General features: G+C 35.0%; 1 protein-coding gene across 2 annotated transcripts in view; it reads left to right on the forward strand.

The window, feature by feature from the left end:
* IMMP2L (inner mitochondrial membrane peptidase subunit 2) overlaps positions 1 to 16,753 on the forward strand; it is a 488,691-nt gene extending 471,938 nt beyond the window's left edge. The window contains exon 7 of one of the 2 annotated variants that reach the window (XR_011139303.1): positions 16,269 to 16,365. Coding sequence is in view for 1 of the 2 variants with exons in the window: in XM_068933150.1 (XP_068789251.1) it covers positions 16,269 to 16,388 (120 nt within the window). In the remaining variant the exon portion in view is untranslated. Of the gene's footprint in view, positions 1 to 16,268 lie in introns of both variants that reach the window. The other variant, XM_068933150.1, reaches the window with a different exon arrangement.
* The last annotated feature ends 953 nt before the right edge of the window (positions 16,754 to 17,706 follow it).

A 17,706-nucleotide genomic window follows, 5' to 3' on the forward strand; every position in this document is an offset into this window, starting at 1 on the left:
CAAGTTACTAATCAGTTTGAGGAAGGATTCCAGACTCTCACTGTTAGTGTTAAAATTATATCTGAAATCAAGACATTAAGAAATTCACGGCTCAGGATGACATTTTATATCATTATTTAAAAGAACAGCGATATATATTATTACCTCTGGGTAGCTAGGAAACGCCAGTGGCGGGGACTGGTCTCTTAAATAGCCTTAAACATTATAATTACAATGCAGAAATTATGAAAAAATGTTAATGGGCTATTTTTTACTTTTCTATCACCATTTCTGGTTTGTTTAACAAAGAGACTCTTACTTTTATTTTGACACTTAATATTCATTTGTTTTATTGTCACCTAATCTGACTTTCTTTAGACTAACCAATAAGTATTATTAACAAAAATAGTGTTGATATTTTTGTTAGCAAGCTCATTTAAAGACCTCTTCATTTGAAGTGGCTTATTTATGAAAAATAAAGGCCACTTTATATTTCAGAATATCTTTTTTCTAAGGATAGTTTTTATAGTACGTTTTGAAGTCTGAGAAGTTTTCAGAATCCTAACTGCAATCTACTCTTAAAATAGGCAAGCAAAACAAAAACTCACACCCAAGCTTTCCCTGTGGCTGAGATGTCATGCAAAACTTGTTGACTCCTGACTAATACAATGTGACACACTGCAAATCCAAAAAGGATTTTACATACAAGTGCCATATCTCATATGATTCTAGTGTCTCAGAGAAGAATTAAAGATACATGAACATGTCGGTTAGAATATTTTACCTTTTCTGTTCAGTTTATGGCTCTTTTGTATTACAGCAGTAGTGTTTGACAACAGAGTGATCAGGAGATGCTAAGCAAGGAATCCATGATTTTCTAGTGTGTAGGTGGATGATGTTAATGCATCATGATCCAGGAGGGAATGGGAAGGAAAAGGTACTTGGAATGGCAGAAATTTTAACTTTTCTTTTTCCTAAAGAATAATAAAGTTGTCACTATTTAGAGATCTACTAGGCCAAGGTATTAAGGATAAAATTATGTGACAGGCTGTCATCTGAACACTATTTCTGACATGGCTTTAGGATCCAATCACAACTTATTTATAAGCTATCATTTTAAATTACTTACAAATAGTTCTAATGAACATGTTTCAGAATTTTGATATTTTAAATCCCTTTCAAAAACTCTTGTTACATAAGGATTAATTTTGGCATGGCTCTAAGTAATAAATCTCAGATGATAGTCATCAAATAGGTTCACTTTGTGTAGCAGCCATAAATTTAGTAAAAATAGGATGCTGTTTGACACAGTAGGGATTCCAGTATCTCTTTCTAAGTAGCTTCATACCTATGATATGCAACAAAACGGACATTTTATATGTGTTTTTCACTAATGTAAATGAGTCTACATATGTACTAAAGAATAGTAAGTGGAGAATGAACTTTTTTTTTTATTGTCATAGCTTTGAGAAGGTCCTGACTTTTCAGAGAAAGTCTCAACTTTTATATGTGTTTAAGGGTTTGGTTTGACATTTACATAAATGAGTATTAGCTATTTAGAAGGGTTGGTAGTGATGCCATAGTACAGGCTAGTAGGAATTTTAAATAAATACAAAGTCGTAAGAGTTGGACAAGAGTAAGTTTTGTTAAACAATAGAAATTGAATATTTTTTTAAAACTAAAGTGTTGAAGCTAGAAACTGAAGCCAGCTGAAATATCCCTGAGAAGAGACTACTTAAATTATTTTCTATTTTCTATTTGCTATTTCTTTAGCAAATACCATCTACCATTCTACAGATTTCATATTTGTGTCAGCTCTCTTTTAAGGAGAATCTCAACTTCTCTTTAAAAAGTCTTACTCTTTATGATTGAAAAGATGACCTTAACAATTTGCTTTCATTGTGATCAGAGAGGTGAGATGACTTTCCTGAGTCTATGTGAGGTTTAAAATAGTAGCAAGGGGGATAGGACATGTCCATTAATGTAGGTCAAGGACTAATCTAGGTTGTCATTCTGTGGCCATAGAATTAAAGATTTCTTCAGATGCATCTTCTTCTTTAGCATTTTTGCTGCAGAATTCACTGTGGCTAAACCTGGAAATAAGTCTATTTATTTCTGTCTCCCTTCTTACCCAGATCCTGCTTGCAATTATGCCTTGCTCTCCAGTCTTCCCCATTAAACATTTCTGATTAATAGTGAATCTCCCTTCCACTGTATGATATAGCCTGGCAGGTGAGATCAGGGAACGAGAACTGGGTCCTGCTTTGCCAAGTGGTAGAGGAAGGTTCGCGGGCTCTTCTGCCTGGGAACATGAGCAGCCAGCGCCTAGGAGGCCTTAAAGATGAATAATTGAGGCCAGCTGGAAGTTCTCGCCTTTCTTGGCGCACACATAGGAAGGGTAAACAGGACTGCCAGAATAGCATCAGAGGAGAAGTCACTCAGGAACTGCAGCCAGACTTACTAGAGAGGAAAGCATCAGGCTCCTATCCATAAGCAATCAGTATATAAAAGAATTCCTTACACAAATATGTATTAGTGAGCTATGCAATAGCAGTGAATTCCTTTCTGTGAAGGTCTGAGGGAGAGGATGAGGAGAGGTGGTGTGAAAGTGTTCTCTGATTACAGAAAGCATGGCCTTGCTGGAGAACATAGCAGGCATTGCCTTGGCCGCTGTTCATGGTTTCAGTGGAATCTAAAGATTGCTGTGGCTCAGTCTAAGTTTAAAGCTCGTGACCTCTCAATACATTAGTACTAATTGCATGTATTTTCCAACTGCAGCTAATGCTCATTGAATTTATGTCAATTACCGAGGCCTGAAGAGGAGGCTTTCTTCTAAATTCGAGATGGAATAGAAGTTGTTCAAGCAGCTCTAAACTCTCACCCGCAGTTTTGCTGCCATCTACGTCTTCCCTTTTTTTCCTACTCTCTTGAGATTCTGGCTCTGTATTTCATTACTTATCATAAGAACTATGCTTTTCTTTATCATTAGATAGTTACACAATCTTCTATCTTCTTGCCTGCTGCATTTAGAATACCATTATTTTGACTCTTGGTGTGTATTTGACTCGTGGTTAAAACCACATCCTCCTATTGCAAACATACGGTGTGGCAGCCTCCCGTTTAAGATTGATTCACTCTTCAAATGGTTTAATGGTGCATACCACCAGATGGCAAGACTTCGGAGGATAAGGTAGCTCCAGATTCACCTCTGGCTGTATGTGACTCCGTACAGACTGGGGACTTACATTATAGCAGGAAACTGCAGTAAAGCATGGACACCTGACTTTGCAGATTTAGGGGTAGTTTTGTCTCTTCAGGAACGGTAAACATTGGGCTCACTGAACAAGAAAATGAGCAAAATATTGTTTTGGAAGCAAGATTGTCTAGTCCTTACCAAGCTCATGTTGAGTTGCTTAAGCTGTGCAGTAGTGGGAGAACAAAGATGCTACAGAAAGGTTGCCAGATCTCCATTGCAAAGCACTTGCAACTACCAGCTTTCCTCAGCCATTAGCTATAGCAATTTAATATGCTAAAGCAAGTTAGAAGATGAACTATTCATAATGGTCTCAGAATCATATTAATTTTAAAATATGTAATTTTTTCATCTGCTTTTAGTGCTAAGCTCCTGAAGCAGAAAAAAAAAAACAGCACAGTAAATATACAGACCTATATTTTTTCCAGAGCAAAATGATGAAAATGTATCAGATTGTGCTGTCTGCATGTGTCACTACTGCTGTCTCCTCAGCTAATTTCAGAGACAGTACTTGGATCTCCAGGCATTGTAGCAATGGTGATGGACATGCAGTCTGCTGCTGACCTAAAATGTGTTCCTCAAACCTTGAGATAAAAGATTGCTATTGATTTTGCAGTATATTTTGAATAAGTTTGTGTTTTAAAGGTAAGCACTTAAAAGCAATTTTGATTTAGTTGATTTTCTATCATGAAGTGGAAGTGTAATGAGTTAGTTTTAATGATGCTAAATTTTAATATTTAGAACTTTAATATTTAGAACACTTAAATGTGTTAATGCTTTTCCTGTGCAGATGGTCTGACAGTCCTGTGTGGCTATATTTTGCTAAAATAGTCTAATATCTACATATAATCTGAGAAACTGAGCTATTTAAAGAGTTAAGAAATCTGCATCTTCAGCTCACTGAAATTTATGTTCATTTTATTTTATTTTACTTAATTTTAATAATGTGCTCATGTGTTTTACTTGAGTATTTAAAGTTCAGCACATGCTTTGCTGATCTATGGTCTGATTACAAGTGTGAGGGAATATTTTATTAAATATACAGGAAACTGAATTCATTAGTCTTCCACTACTTTCCTGCTCATGCTATATAGCTTAAGAGCAAATCTTAATAGCTACTTGAGATAAATATAGCTCTTGATGGCAAAGTAGTGGATTAAATCTGGTTACTGTGTATGGCTAATGAGGGAGATAGATAGACAGATAGCATTTTGTGTTGAAAGGATGCAGTCTGCACCTCTGGCATTTGGTTTATAGTATCCTGCCTCATTACTTAAGGCAGGAAAACTAGTGAGCAAAAAGAAAATAGAAAAGAAATGGCCAGAATATTCCAAGGAGAATACTAAAGGTCTTGAAGAGAGCAATGAGAGGACTCTTATTCAGAAGATAACTGGCTACAACCTGTTTTCCCATGTCCTAGTGAAGCTGAGACATTTAGGTGCAGTTGGCAGATACAGCACAGGAGGCTTATGCCCTTCTGAATGAGGAGAGGTGGCAGCCAGTAGAGGTTCCCTAGGACCTCTCAAATGGCAGCAGATACTTCTGTTCAGGCAAATGAAGGGGACCTCTAGGGTAATCGTCCTCAAGCTCATAGCAGGCTCTTGCTGTCCTTCTCAGTTTTTATGATGTCCCCGTAAGGATGGCGGACTGCACCCGCCAGGCTGCCTGTCTCCTGCCTCTCTTCCACGGTCAGTCAGATCTGCCTGGGCCACCTCGCACGTCAGCCAGGCTGAGAGACAGCATCTCTATAAAACTGCCTTCTTCGCAGGCATGCACGAAAGCTGCTTTCCTCACTGAGGGAGTTTACTGCAGAGAATTAAACAATCTCATATATGAGATCCAGCCTTGAAGGCTCAGGCATGTATAAAAGAACTGCAACAGTGTCTGAAAAGCAATATGAATCTTATCATACTTCTGATTTATTTTTGTGACGTTTTTTCCTCAGAAAAAACTGTTATGCCATTTTTGTAAGCTGCTCAGGAGTTAACTAAAGACATTAAATACGAAGATGAAAAGGATTAGATATGTAGGATGTGGAAATAATATTCATAAATGATAGGCAATTATTTAATCACAAATTCTGTTACAAAATGAAAGGATAGCTATATGTTTTGAATTATATCAAAAAGACAGTGTTTTGACAAATGCCACAGTACCATAAAAACATGGAATGCTAAAACATAGTAAGATTGATTAGGGAAAAAATGAATGTTTTTGAGGTTAATTTTTTTCCGGATAAAGTAAAAGCTGGTTTTAGTACACTTAATCTCCTCTCTATAGGTTTAACAAATATAGGGGATAAATCAGATAGAAGAAAGGAAGTATTTAAGCATTCTTAAATTCATAGCCATTATAAGTATTGAGAAAAATCTTTGTTTGTATTTAAAGTATTTATATGCTTTTTTCCTGTAAATCATCTCAGGGAGATTACACATACATGATTATCTTGATGAAATTTACCATTTTCGATGAGCTCTAGCTATCCTCACACAAAGACCTGTATTAAAAAATCTTTTATAAATCATGCAGCTATTTAATGGTATTTTGATATTCTAGCTGCGCATTGAATATTCGCTCCCTATTGCTTTTCATAGCTTGTATTGCCAACAGCATGTTTTCTGCAAGGCAGACAGTTTCTCTATGCCATTTTAAAAGAAAATATAAACAAGCCTCACAGTAGGATTTTTTTAAATATTTAATTAAGTGGAATAGTCTATTGAATAAAACTAGCTTTAAGATAAGAGAAAATCAAAATGATTTTATTAACAGTGTTGCAAGAACCTGATTCATATCAGACTAAAGCTATTAAACTATTTGCTGAATGTACAATTTCAATGAACTTTTCTGAACAGTTTTCCTAGCTTTAGAAAAGACTTACCTTGACCAGTAACACCTGTAATACCGTAAAGTGTGCTGTACCATTTCATTTTAATTAAGAGGTATTTTCTCACCTATTCCCTTGAATTAGCTTTTCTGGCTACTGCTCTCCTACTTAACTTTGTCTTTATCTGTGTTACCTCATCATTTGATAATCACTGTGATATGATCATCTGCCAAGTAAAATTTAAGATACTGAACTTTTCTAAATGCCTGGACTCTGCTGTTCCCAATGCCATCCTGTAACAGTCCTCATGACTGGAGTCAGCCAAGTCAGAGCTGCTCCTTATAGAGCAGACGAGGTGGCAGCAGGATGGGATATTCTCCATGAAATCCCTTAGTATTGACACTTCCTTAAGTTTATAAGTCGCTCTGATTTCTAGTCTGTAAGATTAGGTACTTTTCTGATCTTTTGCAATGGGTAACTAGTGTGGCTTTCTTTTTCCCTTCATTTGTCTTGAAGAATTGAAGTCTACTCTTTCCTCCTGACAGAGAAAAAACACCATTGGGTTTACTCCGAATGAGTCTGACTCTCCCAGCTTGCATCCATACAATCTCAGGCATAATCATATTTCTGGAAATATGATGAAATCTGCAATGCTAGCGCCTCCTAATTGAGGCCTGCTTCATCAGAGTCAGGTTTTGCCTGGCTCTTGTGTGAGTGAGCAGTGAAACCGGAGCAGCTATATGAAAGGACTCTGTCCTGCCTTGCACAGAGCGTCGCAGTAAATCACAGAACTGCAGAACTGCTGAAAGCAGTGCTGGGGCGCTGCTGTCCTGGTCTCCTGGAAGCACCCAGCTTCATAGAGAAGGGACAACAAGGTGGAGGGCATCATTTCACTGCGCTAGTCCGCAGGGATTAATTGGATCTGAAAAGGAGCGGAGTAGTGAGTGGATGCCGGTAATCTCTGGGTGTTTGTGAGCTTTTGGAGCCATTGCGTGACTCCTTCCATTGTCCTTGGGGCAGGGGGATTCCACACTGAACCTTACTGCTGTGTTTGCTAAAGCTTTTGATGAAACTCTGAACTAATGACATGCAACAGAATAATCAACTTAATTGGTAATGTACAGCATTTCTACATAATGTCCTAAGTATTCAGTCAAGAAAGACAATGCACATAATCAATATCAGCGTAGTAAGCTGAAAAATGTCACTTAGTCAGACATTCTCCTGACTGTGTTGACACTGACACAATACTTTGCTCAACAGGAATTCACATTGAATGCTTTTATGTATCCCTGAATAATTAATATGCACAGATTGGGATATTGCTTTCTATCGGAAGGCAATGAATGTGTTATAATAACTATTTTCTGCCACTTAAATTACCAATCCCTTAAAATGTTGAATTGTAAATATATTACTACTTTATAATGTAGGGCTGTTTCATGAATGCTATTAGTACATTCTGTTCTTCTGTTGAGTTACATGATCCTATTTAGTCTAGGAATTTTGTACATCACTCAGTGAAATATTAAAACGCTTTTAACTATTAAATGATCTTTTTGTATATGCAGCATGCAAAGCACATCATACTGTGCACTAAAGCAAGTTCTATCACCATATTTGCAAGTAGAAATCTTTAAAATAAATAATAGATTGGTTTATAAATCTTTTTGTAGACCTATTCAGCACAACGGTTCTGTTAATCAGCAGCAAGACAGGATGATTTCTAAGAATGCAATACTCACTGAAGATAAAAGACAATAGTGCTGTGTTATAAGTTTTTAAAAATATCATTAGAAAACACAGAAGAAGAAACTGGGAGGCAGGGAAGAAGCTAATTAGCTATGGTTTCCCTTTTAATAATATGTCCTTGCTGATTTGAAGAAAATGCATTCAGGTGGAAGTCAGCACATATAAATGATTGTACCAAACCTATTATTTTGTTTAATTTAGTCAACAGCATTGACAGCTGATTTCTCTGCAAAACAAATAAAAAATATTCTACTTGTTTCTTAATTCCTTTAAATCTGCAGGACTTTTATGAATGTAAATCATGGTCCAGGGTTAATCAGTCTCTGTATTGTTAACTGTAGAAAGATCTCGTATGTGAAACACATTCTGTCTTTAGTGAACATTTCCTTCCTTTATCTCTTTTGTTACTTTAGGCCTAATCTAGGCATGCAGAGTGATTGAATGAAACGGAATGCAGCTCAGTTATTTTGATATTTAGCACGTTACATTTTTTTCAGTTCAATCAATAACTTGAGCTCTAATTATGATGCAGTGACAGTGCCCACCTCTTCTAATATGAATAGCTTAAATTGGAAAACCATGTTGAATTGGAGCAGTCACAATTGTTATACTGATTTCAGGTACTTTGTGCTACAGTGCAAATTTTATTCATTCCGAGAATCATCTGTTACATTTGAAATATATTTTGCTTGCTCTTTTACATCTTATTTTGCCATTATAATTATATCTGTGCTTATATTTGTAGTATATATGCATCATTTTTGAGTATTTTCAATGTTTACAACTGTTTCTCAAAATTAAATGATTACCACAGTGTGATTTATATATTTTCATATATTTTTATAATATATTTTCTATCTAAATGAACACTTCTGAGTTTGATAACTTTAATAAAGACCTGTACTGATTATACAGTAGGCTCAATGAAAGCAAACACATATGGAGTGTTTCATCTATAGCTGGAGCTACTGCTTCAGCTATCAAACTAATGGAACAGTAACAGAACACTTACTAACAGAATTAATGGGCTGCATTCTTTTCTTTGTCACTAGATCTGTATGGCTCCATTAAGTCCGATTTGTTCAGGGAAGAGGAAAGAATGATGAAGATGCTAGTATTTTGCCACATAGTTGAAAGTAATTTATCTTTTTTTTTTTTCTTTTTACATTCATGAGTGAGTTAGCATCTTGTTATGCCAACTTTCAGCAAACTGATGTAAGTTGAACAAAATCTGTTGTGGTAGGGTTTAATATACAAAATAATTTATTGATTCTCATCTTCGTGTGACTCTTACATTCATAAAAGAAGGAGGTCAAGGATATTTGTTTCTTCTGCCTTGTTCATTATCCCAGATACTTCTACTAGAGGAAGTGGTTTCTGTGGGATTCTACTATAATCCACAGGATTTTATTTTTATTGAGCCTTTTCCCTGCTACTGTGCTTGATAGTAGTTGTTTCAAAATTCAACCATGTACAGAAAATGAAATGTAATAGCAATCATGTTTACTTTCTATTAAAGTATGGATTTTTTGAAGAGACTAATTTACTGGGAGAATTCTCTGTGAGACTGTTTTATACCTACAATCTAATATCAAAACCCACGGTAACAACCTTTCTTAAAGACAAGCAATCTAATTTGACACAGATACCTATCCCATGCTTTTTTTTTTTTCTTGTATTTTAGCTGAAATGTTGCATAGCTGCCTAAGTGTTTCTGTCTTGACATTTTGTCTGAAGCACGGGGACTGAAATCTTCTAGGACATTCTTCTCTCCTTTCTCATTAATCTGGTCCCTTTGCACACAGTTTTCAAACTCCACACAAATTTGACATTCCCGACCTTCCAGAACTGGAGTATAGGCAAACTGCAGTTAATTGGCTAATGGCTAATAGGATATAGGTAGCAGGGCTGTGAACTATTACATCTGGAAGCATGCATTAAAGCTATATGTCTGCTCATATGGTGCCAACTTTTAAATCATCCAGGATTCCTCCATATGAGGAGATTTTTCACTTACTGTTTATGGGCAGCTTTAAGAATTTCTGTGGGCAGTAGAAAGTATCCAGTCAGCAAAATGTAGTCTCAGTAGACCTCTTGAATAGTTAAACTGCTACCGAATCTCCCTCTGCCCCCAAATGATGTTGTGTTATGAAATACACAATTTTAAATACAACTAATGCTCCATAGTGCTGGGCATGTAAAAGATTGTACATAAAGCTTCTTTACTAACCTGCATATGAACAAAAGGAGAAGTAGATATAGTGAGAATATGCTACTTCACAGAAAAGAAAGCATAATTTAAAACACTATGATTGATCTTACTGTTTTATCTCTTTTTGGTTTGAGACCGTTTTAATTTTCGAGTGTTCATTATTGTCCATAGCATTTGGAATTCCTGTGGAATAGTGGTAGAATATAACTCAGCTTAAGACACTAAAGCCGAAGCGACTCCTCAAAACCAAAGGTTGAAGTATGGCTTAGAATCATAATTTTCTCATTGTTGTTGAAATTTCTTGTGTACACAAGTAGTCTATGGCACGTTTAATTTAGTACTCTTTCTTTCCTGTTTGTGTTAGGCTGCTACTGTACTTCTCTTCCAATGCCATTTTAGAGGCTTGGAACAATGTAAACATCTATTATGGAGACTAAGAGACAAAATACAAATGAACAGAGATTTTTTTCCAGGCTTGAACCTGATAAAACAAGGTCATTTTCAGATAGTAGTTTAAAATAGCATTTCTTTCTTCTGAAGTAGTGTATTTGTATTCAAGCACTTGTTCAAGTACCTCTTCAGAGATGATCGTTGTCTAGATCCAATGTTAAGGATTGCTGCCGTGCTTTAAATGATTTGCTTATTATTGTCTTCCTGTGACAGATCTATATATTCCAAGATTTCCTTATACTCTATAATCTGATTATTGCAAGACCTACTGACACAAAGATTTAACTGGTTCATTTAGATTTCATGTTTTTGTCAAAATAACAAACTTAAATTGAAGTAACACTGTCCCCGACTCAGAACCAAATCAAAATAAATTTGATTTTCTTTTTATGATTTTGAAAGTATTTTTTTCAGAATCAGAAGAAAGTGCAATTGAAATGTGTTTATTAAAGTTCCATCAAAACAACCTTTTTCATTTAGGAAAAATCAGAAAAGAAACATTGAATGAGAAAAACAAAGACCTTTCTCTGTTCTGCATCACTTCTGAGACTATGTAGCATTATGTACATCATGTTACAGCCAAAATCTTGTTGTGAGCAGAAAGGGGAATGCACCTGATACAGAAAACTAATAATTAATTGTTAGACAAATGGATATCTTAACAGTTTAACTAAAATACAGTAAATAAATAGTTAATATGCTTAGTCTAGTTACAACGATACTAACATTCACATTCTGAATTATCAAATTAATAAACTGCAAATCTCATTAATAATATAGTTTTTAAATGTTATACACTTTTTGAAATCTACCCATTTCTCATTGTTTATACTCTCTTTAGGTGCTAAAGTAGGCAGCAACCACCTCCTCAAAAAGAAGGGAAAGTATTTTTGCATCATCCCAAAATCTTCTCCAGGAGGAGTGTGACATTGATGACTTTCTATTTTTGACTCTCAGTTCCCCTTGGGGTTATTAATACATTTGCTAACATTTTTTTATGCCTTACTCTTTCTTCATGGATCAGCAACTCCACATTATGTATTTAGTCTATATAAGGTTTGCTTTACATATGCTAAATACGTTCCTTGCTCTTCTAACTTGTTCTTTGTTCTATTTGTTTGTCTTAAAATATTTTTGTCCAGCTCTCAGGTCAGTTTTGTTGTTATTGTTGTTGTTATTATTTTTTATGACCATTGCTGAGTTGTTTATAAACTTGAGCTATACTCCCCTAAACCACATTATTATGCTAAGGTCAGAAATATTTCATTCTACAAAGAATAATTACTTGTTACTACTACCTATATAAAAACGATGCTTATACCACAAGATGCTACAAATATAGGCAAAAGTAAAACAAATTGGGCAATAGCCACCTGGTCATTAGAAAAACTGCTGTTGCAGTTAAACAAGCTGAATCAAAGCTCCAGGCAGGTACATAAAGTTGAGACAAGGCCTGAGAAAACTTGCTCTTGAGGCCTGGTAGAGTTGCTTCAATGTCTGCAACTTGTTACTAGCAATAGTAATACTGGGTTAAAGGGCTACAATAACAGTTGAACAAACATTCCTATATAGCTTTTTGTCTCTTTGTCTTATTATATCTTCTCATTAGCAAATTGACTGACTATGAATTTGAGCATTCAAAAAGCTTGAAAATGTCTATTCTTTTGGTTCTGCACTGCAGTTACTCTGGGTATATTCAGTGGTGAAAGTTCTCGTTTTAATATTATCATAGAATTTGAAGTCCCGGCTGTTTAAGCCAGAGCAAAATCACCAAAAGTCCAAAAGTTCAAGGAGAGAAGAAGCAGGCAGAAACCTCTGGGGAATGCTTCTAATGTAAAATAAAAGCAAGAGGTAGAAAATGAAGAAGCAGTAGTAGCTGAGTTTAGTGGCTTGGGTAGAGTTTATATATCCTGAGAAAATTGAGAAAACTCTGGTTAGGGCCTCATCCTTACCTCTTGTGTGGATTACAAAGCCCTATTTTTCCTTGTCTTGGAATCTGGACTGAGGACCTGGATTTCCACAGAAGTGTTGGTGTGCACCACTGCAGAAGTGCACACAGGGTTCTCACACAGTCTCAGTGCTGCTCTATGCGTCGTGACTGGGGATTTGAAAAGACATCATGCTAACAGACAGCCAAGATGTCAAATGGCTAACAGACAAGAAGATGTGAAGAGTACAGGCAGTCAATGAGTATTAAAAAATAACATATTTTGGAATCAGGGGAAGTAGTAGCAATATTTGCTTCCATACTAATAGAGGTACATTTATCCCTACCCATTAGGATAGAAGGAGCAAGACACTTGTAAATACCACTGCAGATAGCACTATTAAACTTAAGCTTATCTTTCCCTAATGCAATGCCAAAACTAATCAGTCTCCATGCAACTAACATATGAACAATGAGCAGACTTCCAGGGAATACGCTTTTATCACAGTAGCAGTGTCAAAACAGTATTATTCATTCAAAACTTGTTTTGCAGATAAAATTGCTGTGTTAACAAAATGACTTCTCAGCTGGGCAATTAAATATGCACAGGTTTAAAAAAATAGAATTAATGCCTTAACAGCTCAGGTTAAGGACAAAAATAATTCAGTTCAGTATAGTGCCTGCTGTTGCCACAGCAAGAATAATAAAAAGATCAAAACATAGCAATAAGAATCAACGATTTAAATTTCTGACATCTCTTCCTCATGTTTGTAAATGAAAGATGCTCCTTAAAAAATGTATGCATGTGAAGGACTAATTTTTATTTTAGTCAAAACAGTATTTCAAGGGAGTAATTTTATTTTCTTAACTAAAGAAAGTAAATAATGTCTGTAAGTAAGGGTCCTGATTAAATTTCTTTTTTAAGAGATTATTTCATTATTTTACTTTTGCCAGGAGAAGTCAATCCTCTCAGTTTATCCTATGCCCGGCCTAGTCTGGATGAGCGAAAGCCCATTAGTAAAGGCAGCTTATTCTCTATGAACAATTCTGTTCTTCCTTAGTGAAATTCATGGCTGCTGCAGTAACTGCAGAATAATAATAGGCAACGGGCAAAAGTTATTAAGGTTCTTTGGAGAAGTCACTGATCAAGGTGCTTTTAAAGTGAACATTTAAGTTGTTACAAAAGAAACCTACAGAATCAGTGTCATTTGTTACCTAGTAAAGACTTCTATAACCCAGCAATACCCACTTTTCCTTTTTAACACTGGTCACGTTGTCTTGTAAATCAGGTTTATAGGGAGGATATTTCATTCTTAGCTTCAAGTCAGATGATGGTCAGTAGAAGTAATCCTCCAGACAAAATTATTCCCAGGCTGAGCCTCAAACAAATTTGGATTCATTTATTATAGTCACAGTATATGTGCACACATCCTATTGGTATCAGTAACAAACAATGCACTGAGAAAAACATAGAGTTTTGAAAATGAGATGTTATTTGTGTTCAAGAGGAGTATTCTAGTATTTTTCTCTGTATTAATGCTATCACATTTTAAATGCAGCAGTGGGGTTTTGTCACCAGCCTGCAATATGTGTGCTATCATGCTGTATACTCACAGTACAAGTCCCTGTGGTAATATCACATTTGCAGACCACTTTATGGAATAATTGAGATAAAGGACATTGTGCATTCTGTAAGTAGCCAACAAACTACCTAGAAGTATAGTGAGACTTTAGAAAATGTAGCTAAAGGCTATCAAAATGGAGTTGTCACTTAGCAGCCTGGACTTAATTGTCCTTTGCTTAAATGTAGAAAAGAAAAGCTGCCATGGACCCAAGGAGTCAAGTGCTCCCTGCAAGGGATCAAGCAAAGTGAAATATGATATTAAACTGCAATTGCAGTGTGATCTCCTGATTCTTTCAGATATTGTGGGTTATTAAGCAACCAAATTACATTCAAGTAATTCAGCACCTGCTTCATCAAGCTACAGAGTATGGAATTAGATATAGACCACTTCAGCTTTACTGATTTGATTATGTAGTAGAGCAAGACTGGTGAATATACATTAATCCTGTGAAATTAAATCAAGAAAATTAGCTAAAGATATTCCTAGGGGCCTGTTTGGTGTCTATCTGCATAAAATGCTGAATTAACTGCTTACTAAAATCACTTTTTTTTTTTTGTGGTGGAAAAGGGAATGGAAGAACGGAGTTTACATAAAATTTTAAGCAGGAATGTACAGGTTCAAACCAGAAGTCCATCTAACTTCTGGCTCAGACAGCAGCCAATGCCAGATTCTTAGAGCATAAGAATAAAGCAAGTACATAATTTTTCGCTTAGTGTTTCCTCTCATATCTCATTTATCTCCAGATTAGGAGACTAATCTGGAGTGCAGAGATTACACTGTTACTGTATGTTTGATTATGTATGACGGTCTTTACCTCCACTGTTATAACCAGTTGGTTATTCTATTATGGTCTTTATGGTATCCTGTAATATGTATGCAATTATGCACCATATGAAGAAGCATTTCCTTCTTCTTTGCTTTGAAATTCTTCAAGGTAATGTCATTTGATGTTTCCTCATTCTTCCTTTTGAGAAATAATCATGTAATATGTAAATAAGGCCTATACATTTTTTCTTAATTCCATTCATGAATTTGTAGACTTCTGACCCCATTGTTTCTCTTTAAGAATCTCAATCATTTAGTCTTTTCACATATAGAGACACTCCAATACTTCTAACCATAGTTATGTCCTGTTTATAACTTTTCTATTGGCTCTGGATACTGAAGTATCCGGTTGGTGGAAAAATTATTTTTCTCTATTATCTGTAAAAGGTTTGCAAACTAATCATTTAAGATGCAGAGGTCTACTCTGCAGACATTTCAAGTTGAGTGAGAGTAACTCCACATCAGTTCTCTTCATTTCAGTGATAAATATGGACACTGAGGGCTTGTATTATTATCCCAATCAGAAAATGTGACTGTTCTATTCTCAGGAAATTCTTAGGCTGGGCATTCTATACTATAATTGAAAATAATGTTTTTGTAATTTTCTTATTATTTTATAAGCCATTCAGTTTTCTAAACCATTGCACTTATAACTGATTTATTTGTAAGCAATATCAGCATTAACTTTTAATTTATTGAAGTTAAAGAACATGAATTAATAATAAGATGATAAAGCATGTTTGAGAAGGATATGAATGAAGTGGAAGTGCTCCCAGAACTAGAAAAATCTTTGATTTGTAGGTTGATTTCATCAAATAATTCTACCTGAAATACAGCTTAAACCTGACAAAATATTTATGATTTACAGTCATTTCAATTTTTGCTTGGAGATAAAACAGATTTTTGAAAAAAAAAGAGATAAATAGAGAGCATAGTATGTTTAAGAAAAGCCAGTATCCTCGTGTGATTAGTATACCTACCTGAAATCTGAGAGACACTAGTTCTGTTTAACTTCAGAATAGATACTTGAATTGAATACTGAGTGTTGCTCTGCCATACCCAGAATAAATAATCTCTTTGCTGTAAGTAATCACCACAAGCTTTTGGTGGATTTTAAAGTGCCTCACCAGTTTTGGCCAGTTGTTTCTTTTTGAACGTGAAAAAAACATACCTGGTTAGTGCCTTTTATAACTAGTACACTTCAGCACTGGTGTTTTAGGTTTCATGAAACATTTTATTAAGAAAAAACTATCTCACTGAAGCAGTTTTTCTTTTCCTCTTACAGTATACATCAAAATGTTCTTAATTATTGGCTTTGCATTGTCTGATCACTCTTACAAATCATCATCTGCTTTGTATTTGCCCCATTTTATTTAATTTGCAGAATTTAATAATCTCTCTGGTTTATATTTTGGATATAGGTTTCTCTTGGACTTCTACATGCCCGTGCTACTCATATCCTCTGGCCTCCACAACGCTGGCAGAAGTTACAGCCAGTGCTACCTCCAGAACGCAAACCGCTTCAGAGAGAGCAAGAATAACCTAAATATTCAACTGGAAAACCATTAAAGTGGAGTTTAAGCAGGAAGAGTTGCAGTGGTTATAACATCACAAATAAAAGTTTTGCAAAGTGTGCTGTAATAACAGACATTATATCAACAAATTTGTGAAACATATTCACGTTAAAATGCCACTTTGAGTGTAAAGTCATTTTTAAATTTCAAACATTATTGCACTGTACATTATTTCAGTTTGAAATAATTATTCCTTGGTTGCAGAAGGACTGAATGTTCAATTTTTCCAAGAGCAAAAAAAAAAACAAAAAAACATGAGTTGTTATATCTGTGCCTGTGCTTCTCTGGGTAAGAAGTTTTCAAAACCTTCAATAAAATGTTTTAATCTTTTACATTTAGCTTGCTTCTTTAGGAGCTGAACTATAGCTTCACTATTACTGTTGATTTAATATGAAAAAACATTTGCACATAATTTGCTTTGGATTGTCCTATAATTTCTAATACTGAAGAATCAGTATTTCTGAAGCTGAAAAGTTAATCATACAATATGTCATAACATTTTTTTCAAAACCTAATAAGATTTTTTTACTTTAATGCAGATTGTGTTTACTAGTACTTTGAATACATATTCTTAGTGTCTTTCAGTAGTTTTTATATAAACATTCCTTGTACATCTTGTTGAAGTAGATATTCAAGCAAAATATAAGGATTATATTGCAGCAAATGAACAAAATGTTTCATTCTTTTGTCAAGTATAGTAAATCATTGTCAATATTGATTGCCACATTTCTCTGAAAATATGTAATTAATAGCATAAATACTATAAAATTAATGCTACAAATATGTAATTAATACTATAAGTGCACTCTGAATGTGCAGTAAAGCTTCTGCAGCATTATAAGTGAAAAGAACTTGAAGAATGACACATTTTCAGCTGCAGAGTAGTATAAGCTAGCTTACTTTCATATTTATCAAATTTTAGTTCAGATAGGATAGTACTTGAAAAATTCAACAAATCACACAAAATGTCTTTAAACATTTCAGCTAAAATCATGCAATTATGAGAACTTCAGACAAAATGAAAATAAATCTGTAGTTCTTAGAAGGAAGAAGCTAATTAAGTTGTATCAGTCATATAAAAGGTCAAATCACTATGAAAACTATTACCAGCTAGCTGCCTTCTTAAGTGCCCTAGCACTGTAGACTCTGAATACTATACCATATAGGTATCCCATGATCTTTTTCTGTTCCAAAAAGCTGTTCCACTGGCCTTTGAACTCTACTTAGTTAAAACTAATGCAGTTTGTCTGGGTGCTAATTGCAGTAAATTCTCAATTATTTTGAT

Source organism: Struthio camelus, chromosome 1 (genome assembly GCF_040807025.1).
Source record: "Struthio camelus isolate bStrCam1 chromosome 1, bStrCam1.hap1, whole genome shotgun sequence".
NCBI lineage: Eukaryota > Metazoa > Chordata > Aves > Struthioniformes > Struthionidae > Struthio > Struthio camelus.